General features: G+C 42.3%; 1 protein-coding gene across 2 annotated transcripts in view; it reads right to left on the minus strand.

Moving 5' to 3' along the window:
- The window catches only part of ak8 (adenylate kinase 8), a 175881-nt gene that overhangs the window by 28635 nt on the left and 133897 nt on the right, over nt 1–13349 (minus strand). For both annotated transcript variants that reach the window (XM_051931801.1, XM_028808573.2), the window contains exon 12: nt 8422–8563. In XM_051931801.1, the coding sequence (XP_051787761.1) occupies nt 8422–8563 (142 nt within the window). The remainder of the gene's footprint in view (nt 1–8421; nt 8564–13349) is intronic.

Here is a 13349-nt window from a genome sequence, read left to right on the forward strand (position 1 = left end):
CTGACTGCGTATAAAGCCAGAATGCTGATGTAGTGTAAAATCTCCATCCAAAATCCAGTATGCAAAGAGAAATGATCTGATCTCGCACTTGGCATCCCAGCAAAAAGCGCGGGCACCTTGACAATCTGAGCGCGCCGTCAGACCCTCCAGGAGCTCAAACAGTTCAGGTAATCAAGAGTCAGGGGTCTTTACTAGGCTGGTCTCGGGTAATTTGGATAGACATCGCCCCACTGAGCTCAAGGCCAGCCTACCAGCGTCCCTGCCACTCTGCATAGGCCGACTCCACAATGAATATTCTTCCCCATGCTTAACAAACTCCTGGTAAATGGCAGCTCGCTGGGTCGCTGGCGCTCCTTTAGCTAGAGTAATGAGGACTAATCCCCAGCTCACACCTCGCTGTTTAAACAGCTCTAGGCTCAGCTTTTTCTGTAATGGAGTAATTAACCCTGCTGACCCCCTTACCACGCACATAGAGACTTCCGTGCAATTCCAACAGGCAAATTCCAGTTAACCCCTCTACCCACGGAAAGGGAAAACTACTTTATTCATCCCTCCTGGCTTATTGTGATCCTCTGCCTTTTTATTTGAATGTCAGTCATAATCTGATGGCTCAATCCCTGTAAGCCTTTCAAACGGCCTGATTATACGACTTCACTCCTGGGCGAAGAAGAAAGGAAGAACAATCGTCTGCCACCTTCAGAGCCCGGGCAACACAGAGGACCACAGACGCGTGGAATACGTGGCCAATAAGGAATAAGGGGCCATCAAAACTCGACTTGAATGTGGTGGGCTATGCTGGGCTGAATGGCCTGTTCTGGTCCAGCTTGTTCAACTGGAAGAGACTCCAATCCATTCTTACGTACGTAACACACCTTTGATGTGGGCCTCACTGAACAAAAGTCCAAGCACGTGTCTGTGATGCTCTCCGGCTTGAGATAACACATCATGATGATGATGATGATATACGAGTGGAAAAATCAAAATTAAAAGTACAGTCATGGCCAAAACTTTTGAGAATGACACAAATATTAATTTTCACAAAGTTTGCAGCTTCATTGTTTTAAGATCTTTTTGTCAGATGTTTCTATGGTGGACTGAAGTAGAATGACAATCATTTCAGAAGTTTCAAAGGCTTTTATTGACAATGACATGAAGTTTATTCAAAGAGTCCATATTTGCAGTGCTGGCCCTTCTTTCTTTTTCAAGACCCCTGCAGTTTGCCCTGGCAGGCTGGCAATCAACTTCTGGGCCAAATCCCAACTGATGGCAGCCACCCATTCCTGCATAATCAATGCTTGGAGTTTGTCAGAATTGGGTTTTTTGTTTGTCCACCCGCCTCTTGACCACAAGTTCTCAATGGGATTTAAGGTCTGGGCAGTTTTCTGGCCGTGGACTCCAAATTTTGTTCCCTGAGCCGCTTAGTTCTCACTTTTGCCTTATGGCCCGTTGCTCCATCATTGTTGGTCACCAAACTGTTCTTGGATGGTTGGGAGAAGTTGCCCTCAGTTGATGTTTTGGTCTCATTCTTTATTCAGGGCACAATTGTGAGTGAGCCCACTGCCCTGGCTGAGAAGCAACCCGACGTGACATGAATGGTCTCAGGATGCTTTACTGTTGGCCTGACACAGGACTGATGGTAGCGCCACTCACCTTTTCTTTTTCCAGATGCCCCAAACAATCAGAAAGGTGATTCATCCAAGAAAAAGACTTGACCCCAGCAGTCCTCAGCAGACCAATCCCAGAATATCAGTCTGTTCCTGATGTTTTTCTTGGCTTTTTTGCTGCTCTTCTTGACACCCACCAGGCCATCCTCCAAAAGTCTTCGCCTAACTCCCACTTGCCTGCTTGCCATTCCTGACAGAGCTCTGCCCTGGTGGTGCCCACAGCTGAATCAACTTTAGGAGATGCTCCTGGCACTTGCTGGACCCTCTTGGGCGCCCTGAAGCCTTCTTCACCTCTCCATTGTAACTCGATCAGCATGACAGGGTGACCTCCAGCCTTGTCCTCGTCGACACTCTCACCCGTGTGAACGAGAGGATCACTGAAGTGACGTCAGCAGGTCCTTTGGTAGCAGGACTGGCATGCAGTGGTTTTTTTTGGGATTAAGTTCATTTTCATGGCAAAGAGGGACTTGGTAATTAATTGCAATTCATCTGATCACTCTTCAGAACATTCTGGAGTAGATGCCATCCTAAAAACTGAGGCAGCAAATTTTGTGAAAATTAATATTTCTGTCATTCTCAAAACTTTTGACCACGACTGTACATTATGAGGACAAAAAGGAATTTCACAGAAACAGATAAGGGAATGAAAAAGCACCAGTTGAGGCAGGACACTAGAAACCTTCCATAGCATCAGAAATCACCCAAATTGCACCTTAGAAAGACATCGAGGCAATTTGATACAACTGGGTGTCAGTCAAAACCAAGTAACTGGGTTTGCATCACAATTTATCTATTATATAGTGCCTTTCATATTAATCCATCATATAGTGCCTTTCACATCTATCTATTATATAGTGCCTTTCACTTCTATCTATCTAGATATTATATAGTGCCTTTCACTTCTATCTATCTATATTATATAGTGCCTTGCATATCTATCTATTATATAGTGCCTTTCACATCTATCTATCTATATTATATATAATGCCTTTCACATCTGTCTATCTATCTATTATATAGTGCCTTTCACTTCTATCTATATTATATAGTGCCTTTCACATCTATCTATCTATATTATATATAATGCCTTTCACATCTATCTATCTATATTATATAGTGCCTTGCATATCTATTATATAGTGCCTTTCACATCTATCTATCTATATTATATAGTGCCTTTCACATTCATCTCTTATATAGTGCCTTTCATATCCATCTATCTATATTATATAGTGCCTTTCACATCTATCTATATTATATAGTGCCTTGCATATCTATTATATAGTGCCTTTCACTTCTATCTATATTATATAGTGCCTTTTACATCTATCTATCTATATTATATAGTGCCTTTCACATCTATCTATATTATATAGTGCCTTGCATATCTATTATATAGTGCCTTTCACTTCTATCTATATTATATAGTGCCTTTTACATCTATCTATCTATATTATATAGTGCCTTTCACGTCTATCTATCTATTATATAGTGCCTTTCACATCTATCTATCTATATTATATAGTGCCTTGTATATCTATTATATAGTACCTTTCACATCTATCTATTATATAGTGCCTTGTATATCTAATATATACTACCTTTCACATCTATCTATATTATATAGTGCCTTTCACGTCTATCTATCTATTATATAGTGCCTTTCACATCTATCTATCTATATTATATAGTGCCTTGTATATCTATTATATAGTACCTTTCACATCTATCTATTATATAGTGCCTTGTATATCTAATATATACTACCTTTCACATCTATCTATATTATATAGTGCCTTGCATATCTATCTATTATATAGTGCCTTACATATCTATCTATTATATAGTGCCTTTCACATCTATCTATATTATATAGTGCCTTAAATATCTATCTATTATATAGTGCCTTTCACATCTATCTATATTATATAGTGCCTTGCATATCTATCTATTATATAGTGCCTTACATATCTATCTATTATATAGTGCCTTTCACATCTATTATATAGTGACTTTCACATCTATCTATTATATAGTGACTTTCACATCTATCTATCTATCTATTATATAGTGCCTTTCACATCTATCTATATTATATAGTGCCTTGTATATCTATCTATTATATAGTGACTTTCACATCTATCTATCTATCTATCTATGTGGCACATGTCACCAACAAACAGCTATTGTCCCTTTTGAGAAGTACATCGGTGATTGAAAATACACAAAAGTTATACAAAAAAAAAAAACTTAATAAAGAAGCCAAAACTGAAAAATATGGCGGGAAACACACAACAGCAAGAAGGCGCACATCTGGGGGTCTTTTCTGCCAGCTGCTATCAAGTAATTCAGCGTTTCCTCCTGAAGCCCCAAATGAAATGCTGATGTTCCATTAAGTTCATTTTGCAATTTCTACACAATGTATGTGACTGATTGATTTATTAATTGACTGATTGATTTATTCTATCCTTGTTTTTAGGTTTCTACTGCTGTATGCACCTAAATGTCCCCTTAGAGTTAATAACCTTGACCTAATCTAATTTAACATATCGCAGAATTTGTCAAAAGAGTTGAACGGTCAAGGCTCGAGTTTACAATTGACAAGTTGGGGTTCAGTGGTGAGCAATGGAAGATTTTTTATGCCAAAATTAAATGCAACCCAACCTGTTAACTACGTTGAATTGTAAATCATGGTGCATTTACTTTTGTCATGATTATTATTGTGTCCTATTTAAAAACATATCAACCAAACGATGGAGTGCGTTTCACTACAGCACGTGATGGTGTTTGTGTCAGTTTCAAATGCCTCAGTGCGTACTGCGCTTCAATGGTGCCAAAGCTTAAAGTAATCAAATGACCAATCAGTGTCAAGAGGTGTGGCAAGGGGTGTCAAGAGCCCTGCCTTTTGATGCTGATTGGTCACCTGATTACATGAAGCTTTGGCTTTGCTCTTAGCTATGACACGCTATCTATGAATAGGAATGAAAATGCGTTGTAAACTGATATAAAAATCATGTGGCGCAGTGAAAAGCAATCGGATCATTTGGTGGATGTGTTTTACATTATGGCACTTTTAAACTTTGACATGATGAGATGGCCCACTTGCATATGTATTGCACTTTCCCATATTTAACACATTGGATCGCATTTAATTTTGGCACAAATAATCTTCCATAGTGAGCATTTCAGTTTAAACGAAACACACTTCCCTGACAAAGACCACCTTAACATGGAGCCCAGTGGTGGCAGCTTTAATTAGAACTATAGGGCATGCTGACCTATACAAAGCAAACACTGCAAAGGATTTAAAGGATTTATGTTAACTTGACATTCTCATGCTTATGACTATGCAGTGAGGCAATTAAAAAGTTGAATAAAACGTCAGCTTAAATCCTTAAACGTGCTGAACAGAACAAGGCACCTTACACTTAAACTCTGTGCCGCCATACTGAAGTCACATTTTATAGTGCTGTGTGCAATTACTCGGCTGAAAACCAAAGGGAGCAGATGAGGCCCGCCATGTACAAAGCATCACAACACGCGGCCACTTCCACCTCACAAGTGCAGACGGGCCTTCAGAATTCCCAAAGACTTTGATTAAGTTCACCCGTAACAAGCCCTCCAGTTAAAGAGTCAGCAGTGTACTACGTGATCCCTGTAGGGATTATGGGGAGACGTCACGGGGGACCTTTTCAAACAAAGACTTCTAGAATTCCAGGACAAGCTACCAAGTTGTGTAGACCTCTCCCGAGACATGGGAGCGACTTAGCTAGGAGCTAAATAGACAAACCTGATGGACTTGATGGCTTCTTTGTAATTCTGATTACTGAATGTTGTTTATGTAATGGGGATGCTTTCCTGCCTCACAACCTTCAAACCTTGTGGAAACTGAAGTCAGAATGCAAATAAAAAAAGAAACTCTACACTAAAATGTGCTTCATCCTTTAAGACTTCTGAGAATAGAGAAACAGACACTTTACTGTCACGCAATAACACACACTCGCTAAAACTTACATTCATTATCCACCTCAAAAAACAGAAAAGTATCTGTCTGTATGTATGTCTGTCCATCCAGTTGCTAGGTCTTTGTCATGTTTTATAAGAAAATACATTGGGTTTGTCATTCCAACAGATGGCGCATCATAAACATCAACATTGCCTTTATGAACTCCATACCAAATAGCACATAACAGAGACATACACATTGCTTCTTTCATTCCAACAGATGGAGCATCACAAACATTAACACTATTTTATGAATCCCATATCAAATGACATTTAACAGAGACAAATACAGTGTCATTCCAACAGATAGCACATCACAAACATCAACACTGCCTTTTTGAACCCCATACTAAATAGCATATAACAGAGACATAAACATTGCTTTTGTCATTCCAACAGACAGAGTATCACAAACATTAACACTATTTTATGAATCCCATATCAAATGACATTTAACAGAGACAAACAGTGTCATTCCAACAGATAGCACATCACAAACATCAACACTGCCTTTTTGAACCCCATACTAAATAGCATATAACAGAGACATAAACATTGCTTTTGTCATTCCAACAGACAGAGTATCACAAACATTAACACTATTTTATGAATCCCATATCAAATGACATTTAACAGAGACAAATACAGTGTCATTCCAACAGATAGCACATCACAAACATCAACACTGCCTTTTTGAACCCAATACTAAATAGCATATAACAGAGACATAAACATTGCTTTTGTCATTCCAACAGACAGAGTATCACAAACATTAACACTATTTTATGAATCCCATATCAAATGGTATTTAACAGAGACAAATACAGTGTCATTCCAACAGATGGCGCATCACAAACATTAACACTATTTTATGAATCCCATATCAAATGGCATTTAACAGAGACAAATACAGTGTCATTCCAACAGATGGCGCATCACAAACATCAACACTGCCTTTTTGAACCCTATACTAAATAGCATATAACAGATACATATCTATTGCTGTTGTCATTCCAACAGACAGGGCATTACTAACATTAACACTATTTTATGAATCCCATATCAAATGGCATTTAACAGAGACAAATACAGTGTCATTCCAACAGATGGCACATCACAAACATCAACACTGCCTTTTTGAACCCCATACTAAATAGCCTATAACACTGACATAAACATTGCTTTTGCCATTCCAACAGACAGAGCATCACAAACATTAACACTATTTTATGAATCCTATATCAAATGGTATTTAACAGAGACAAATACAGTGTCATTCCAACAGATGGTGCATCACAAACATCAACACTGCCTTTATGAATCCGATATCAATTGACATTTAACAGTGACAAATAGTGTCATTCCAACAGATGGCACATCACAAACATCAACACTGCCTTTTTGAACCCTATACTAAATAGCATATAACAGATACATATGCATTGCTGTTGTCATTCCAACAGACAGGGCATCACTAACATTAACACTATTTTATGAATCCCATATCAAATGGCATTTAACAGAGACAAACGGTGTCATTCCAACAGATGGAGCATCACTAACATTAACACTATTTTACAAATTTCATATCAAATGACATTAAACAGAGACAAACCCATTGTATAGTGCACTGCAAATGTTAATGCCAAGGTCTTCATTGATGGAACTAAGCACATTGAAAATCACGGTCAAGGGCATCTTGATATGACAGAAATGAGAATTATGTGAATTCAGTAAGGAAAGTGGAGGACAGAGGTGCCACCTTTTCAAAATGTTATTACATGTAGCAGAAAGATGTATTGATGATGACGTTTCAGTGTTTACAACGGGAAGGTCTGTCGAGTGTCCAGTGCTGTACTGACGCAGATTTAGGCCACACCTGTCATGTGACACCAATGCACAGCTGACATCACAATCCCGACAGTAGAAGTCTGTTTCTGTGCGCACTTTTCTTAGGGTCGAGGGTAGAATCTCAGTGGCCGATCCACACAGCCCACACCCCCCTTGTGTTATTGTAGGCTACCACAGCCCAAGGTGCATTAACTTCCACATTTCCCCTAAAATGAACAACAGTTACTGCATTGTGAACAGAGCTAAGGGGAGCAAACGTCTCGCACTCAATCACAATTATTATGTCTTATTGCCGAACAGCTACTGTCTCACCGCAGTGAACCTTCAGGTGATCAAATTCACCACACGGTGGTTTGCTTGTGCAGTGCCATATCATGCATCAGTTTCACATCGTCATCACGATCGCTCAATTAGAGCTGTGGTGCCGCTTCAGTTTCTTTTAAAACTGCCCTTACAGCTTTTCATTTGCCATTGTGTTTTTCATTGCCGGCTCCGCCCCACTCATGAATATTGATGAGTTACCTTTGAGTGGCAAGAAATATTCATGATTGTTTGATCATGTTGTTATTTTGTCCACTAGATGGCAGCAGAATACTCCCCCATGACTTATTAGGGCTTAACAGTGAAAAGCGGAGGATTACACGTCACCCTGAGCCTGACTCGGGTTTAACTGTAATTACGTACAATTCCGAGCCCAAGTCACACCTCGAGGTTAACGACAATAAGGTTAAACTCTGAAAAATAATACTGGAGGTTATCATATTTATAGCACCTTAAAATGTGATGGATATAATTGGTCATAGTGACTGAAATGACTACATGTCTAAGAAACCGGGACAGACCAACGGTAAAATACTTCTTAGAGCTGACAGCAAGTAACCAGGACTAAAATCACACATACCTGTTGGGGATAAAGCCGGCATCATTCAGCTTCTCAGCCTGGTCCAGGTCTCGAGGGAAGTCGTGCAGGACCCAGCCTTGGGTGGTGCAGTCGAGTTTGCTCAGGCGCTGAGCGAGGACCTTCAGCACAATCGTGTCCGGCACTGCAGATACAATCAACAGTACAACGCCGTTAAAAACAAGATAAACGGTAAAACATCTGATAGGCGCCTCACAGCACAACAGCTTAACAGTCGGGTCAGGTCAGGTTGGGGAGCATGCACTGGTACAGCACGTTGCCGCACCTACCACACGATGAGCCCCCCCAGGCAGACACACAGTCCAGTCCCACCCTCCAGTAATGACACACTATCTGCTGCAGCCAGGTGTTATGTGGGCGTCACCTTGGCCTGGTCCAGACACTCAGGTCCTGCAAGCAGGGTCACCCTCGGGTAATCACGCCACATGGCCATAGTTCCAAAACTGACGTTCCCTCACAGTGCAGGTCATGTGCCTCATTCGGGACTCCATGAGCAACACAAAGTCAACCAGCGGGACCCAAGGATTCTCTGAGGAGACACCAAAGGAGTCCAGTCTTCATCTCAGGTCACTGGATAGCATCCATGTCTTGCAACCACATAGCAAGACAGGAAGCACCAGGACACTAAAGACTTGGACCTTCGTCCTTTTGCAGAGATATCAGGAGCGTCACACACCCTTTTCCAGTGACCTCAGGACCCCCCCATGCTCTCCCAATCCATCTACTGACTTCATAGGAAGAGTCACCAGAGTCATGAATGTCACTGCTGAGGTAAGTAAACCTCTCAAGGAGGTCGACACTCTCTCTGCTGATGGCTGTGCCTAAGAGGTCATTAAAGGCCTGGCTCTTGGTGTTTATCAGGACCCTCACAAGCCCAGACACTCCAAGTTGAGCTCAACAGTGCAGGTCAAAAAAAGCAAATGTCAACTTCTACTGTGACGAGGAGGCCTTGTGCTGCAGGTTCGACAGGACGAGTGGCAGGAAGAAAGCCATTCCTTAAAGGAGGGCATAGAGCTTTGAAATACCAGCTGTGGACCACTGCACTCTGGACAATGTCTCCTCTTCACAGTACAAACCGAGATGTGCTTTTTGTCAGCCTGCACTGTTAAGCTGTGCTTGAAGCTGTTGTGCTGTGAGGCGCCTGTCAGGTGACCCTCAGAAACTCGTCTTCTGATTGGCTGGTGACTTTGGATCTGCCAGATCTCTTCCTATTCCGAGTTTCATCCAGTTTCCAATTGCCTTTGGATTGAGTAGGACACCCCTGGACTCCCTGACACTTTGATTTTTGTTTTTTTGTAATGTCTCTAAATGAAAGGCCTGCACTTCTAAGAGTGATAATGCTTGTTCTCATTTCATTTGTTAATCGCCGTTTTATTTCCATTATCACTGGAATACTGTCCATGCAGAACTTCAGAGGGTGTAGCGACACAGTCTTCTCCGACTCTGCTTCAAGACACACAGAGGGGTTTTAAGTAATCAACACAAGTCGGGACACCTGTGCAAATTGTTCAACTTGCAAGGCTTCATTTACTTTAATTGCCGCAGATCATCTGTAGGTTGTCACCTATGAGTTGTTCCCCTGAAGAAGGCCTGTTTGTAATATTCTGAAATTTCCTTTATTTTCAGTTTTTGCTAACCTAAACTTTAAATTTAAACCTTGGGCAGTTTACTGCTTACCTTTTCACCATTTTAGGTCATTCATTGCATTTCAACGGATAAAATCTGAAGAAAAACTGGAAAAAACTTCTAAAACTTTAACCGGTAGTTTGTGTGTGCGTGTGTGTGTGTGTGTGTGTGTGTGTGTGTGTGTGTGTGCGTGTATGATATGCTGCTCAAAATGAAGGGGACACGTAATCATCCCAGTCTAACACCAAGTCACTGAAGCTTCAGGGATATCTACCTGTCCAGTTAGGAAGCAGAAGCGACTGAATCAACGTCACCTGCTTTGGTGCCAATGAGAGTGACAACCAACAGGCGGGGCAACTGGAGGGGCAACAGCAAGACACCCCATAAAAAGGGAATGGTGGCCACAGACAGTTGCTGTCTCCCGATCCTTACTTTTCTGTTTTGCTAATGTCCTTGTCACTACTGGTAGCATGTGGTGGTACCTGCAGCCCATTCAGGTGGCACAGGTAGTCCAGTTTCTCCAGGATGGCAAATCCACATGTGCCATTACATGAAGGTTTGCTGCGTCTCCCAGCACAGTCTCAAGAGCATGGAGGAGATACCAGGAGATGGGCTGTTATACCAGCAGAGCTGGACAGGGCAGTAGAAGGGCATCAACCCAGCAGCAGGACTGGTATCTGCTCCTTTGTGGAGGAGCACTGCCAGAGCACCCACAAAATGACCTCCAGCTGGCTACTGGTGTGCATGTTTGTAACCAAACTATCACAAATGGACTCCATGAGGTTGGCACGAGGGCCCGACGTCCTCTAGTGGGACCTGTGCTCACAGCCCATCACCATGCAGCTTGATTGGCAATCACCAGCGAATACCACAATTGGCCGTTTTCTTCACACATGAGAGCAGGTCACAATAGGCCCCCATAACCCTGAATTAGATTAAGGGGGCTTGAGATGTTATGTTGGAAAGCTCTGACTTAACGAGTGAAAACCAATTGTGAGTCAACTATGAACATGTCAGTTTACAGAATACTAATAAAGATTCTTTACTGATAATAAAAAAATTAGCATATCCTATGTGAGCTGCACATGATGGAGAGGAGAACCAAAGAAAAGTCAGGGTGCCAAGCAGATCACTCCGTTTCCTGGCAGCGCCTAAAACAAAGAAGAACAATGAGTGTGCGTTGGCACAACAGAACTCGGGCCCAACAGCTGCCTTTTGAGCCTCTCTGGCTTCTTGAGTGGGTCTGAGTCCGCCATGCAGGGCCGCCTTCCCTGAGATCGAGACCCCATCTTCCAGGAAGCCCTCAGATTTATGTCATCCTGACTGAAAGAGGCACGGTTTAGTTGAGTTGGCATGGCCAAGGTGCCCTCACTGAGTGGCTTCTCAGAACTACGGAGGAGAAAGGAGACGGCATTGTTAGCCTTGGCGCCCCTTCTTGTCCCTGTGGGGTATTTCGTCCCTTGCCTGAGCCTGAAAGGTGATCCTCAGGCGCCCATGTGTGACACCTAATATACATGAGGCACAAAATTAAAATTTTAACGTGTGAAATTACGGAGAAAGGTCAGATTTTGTATTTTCTTGGCAAGGCCAGAGCTGTTCACCGATACTGACGTGTTCCTGATGGGACACACTGGCACCTCTCCACAGCAGAGCCACACACTCTTCTGAATCCGAATGCTGCACGAGATGTGTCTTTATATAATGATGCCAACCGGGCATTTGACATATGTGCTCACTAGTTGAAGTTCAAAGTGAATTCATAAAAAAAAGACATCTGTGCCAAAAGTAAAAGATGTCACAGCAGTGGCGATGATTACTGCCTGAGCAACGCAGTCGTTTAATGCGGACATTTACATCGCATCTAGAAGTTCTTCTTCAGAGAGTTTCAGCGGGCTTCACTCCCTCTCAATTTGGCACGTTGTCCAACAATGGAGCGATCCTGTGGCGGGCGTCCATGCTCATGTGACCTTGGCTTCAACGAAACTAATGGCAGGGCGCCATGCCGTGTGTGTTCAAACTACCCATAAGGCATTGCAAACGTGTTGTAGTGTGTCAGCTGCTATCTGTTGGGTTGCTGTGTCGTTTGCCTTTACATTTTGATGTCCCTTCGAATTTCTGTACCACCTCACCTTCTGTTCCTTCAATGGTGGCTGCAGATTGAGAACTTTTGCTCATTCTGAATGTAAACCGCTTTGCAGATGTGGTGGTGCGGACGGTTCAGCCTGCACCAATTAACGTGGCACCACAGTTAGGATTAGGTTCTTTGACTTTTCTGGCGGAGTGGCAAGAACAGAGGCATGGCAAAGGTATATGATGGGAGGGAGTTTGAGGAAATTTATACTCTACGGTTCCCTAAAAATAACCGGAATCTGTACCTGGCGCACGATCTCGACTTAGATGCGAATTTCGCTGCTAGGTGTGGCACACTTACAGCATTCTGTGGCAGTCCGCCAAGTGGCGTTGCTCTGTATTGTCCGTGTCGGTTTTTGTTGGTGCTTATTAAACGTGTTCTGCGATTTTTGTGATGGGTGATCATAAAGAACAGCAAGTCTGCGTTACATTTTGTTTTTTGGGAAAACAGCGGCCAAAAATTGTAGGGATGCTTGAAACTGCTTTTAACTCGTTCAGGGCTGATGTCGACTTTTGTTGAAAGGAGGAGTTGACGATGGTAATCCACTATAAACTGTGACAAAACCAACCGTTATGTTTTAGTTGGACTCTCGTCGCTAGAAGGAAAGTTAGCTTCATTGCTGTTGACCGAGATTTCCTGCACTCGCATGAGTAGCAAGGCGCAAACAATGGCAAAAATGGTACCGAGAGATCAAAGTGAATGTGTAAAGTAAAATACTCGGTGGACGACATTTGCCTATTCTCTGTGAATTGGACTATGACTTGTCGGGACTCCGATTTTGATACGAGCGATCGAAAACAAATGTGAGGCTCCAGCTTCAGCTGATTGGCCACCAGCTAATCGTGGTGCTCAACAGGTTCACGTAGCTGACACACACTACTATGGCGCTGCTCGCCTGGGAGGACTGACACTTACAACGACGGGAGCTAGAAACCAGACTGCAATGCACTGCGACCAGCCACACGTAGACAGCCTGGCAGCCATAGCATGCAGCAACAGATGTTTTATGTTGATTTCTTTGTGAAACCATCGCTTTTCAGTAAGCTATGTTTTTTGGAGAAAATATTCAGCCCTCAAATAGTTAAAAGAGGAAGCTTTCAGTAAAAAACTCAGGTCTACGAGTGGTTTTCACGCTTCATACGAAGGGAAATGT

Source organism: Erpetoichthys calabaricus, chromosome 9, assembly GCF_900747795.2.
Source record: "Erpetoichthys calabaricus chromosome 9, fErpCal1.3, whole genome shotgun sequence".
Lineage (NCBI taxonomy): Eukaryota > Metazoa > Chordata > Cladistia > Polypteriformes > Polypteridae > Erpetoichthys > Erpetoichthys calabaricus.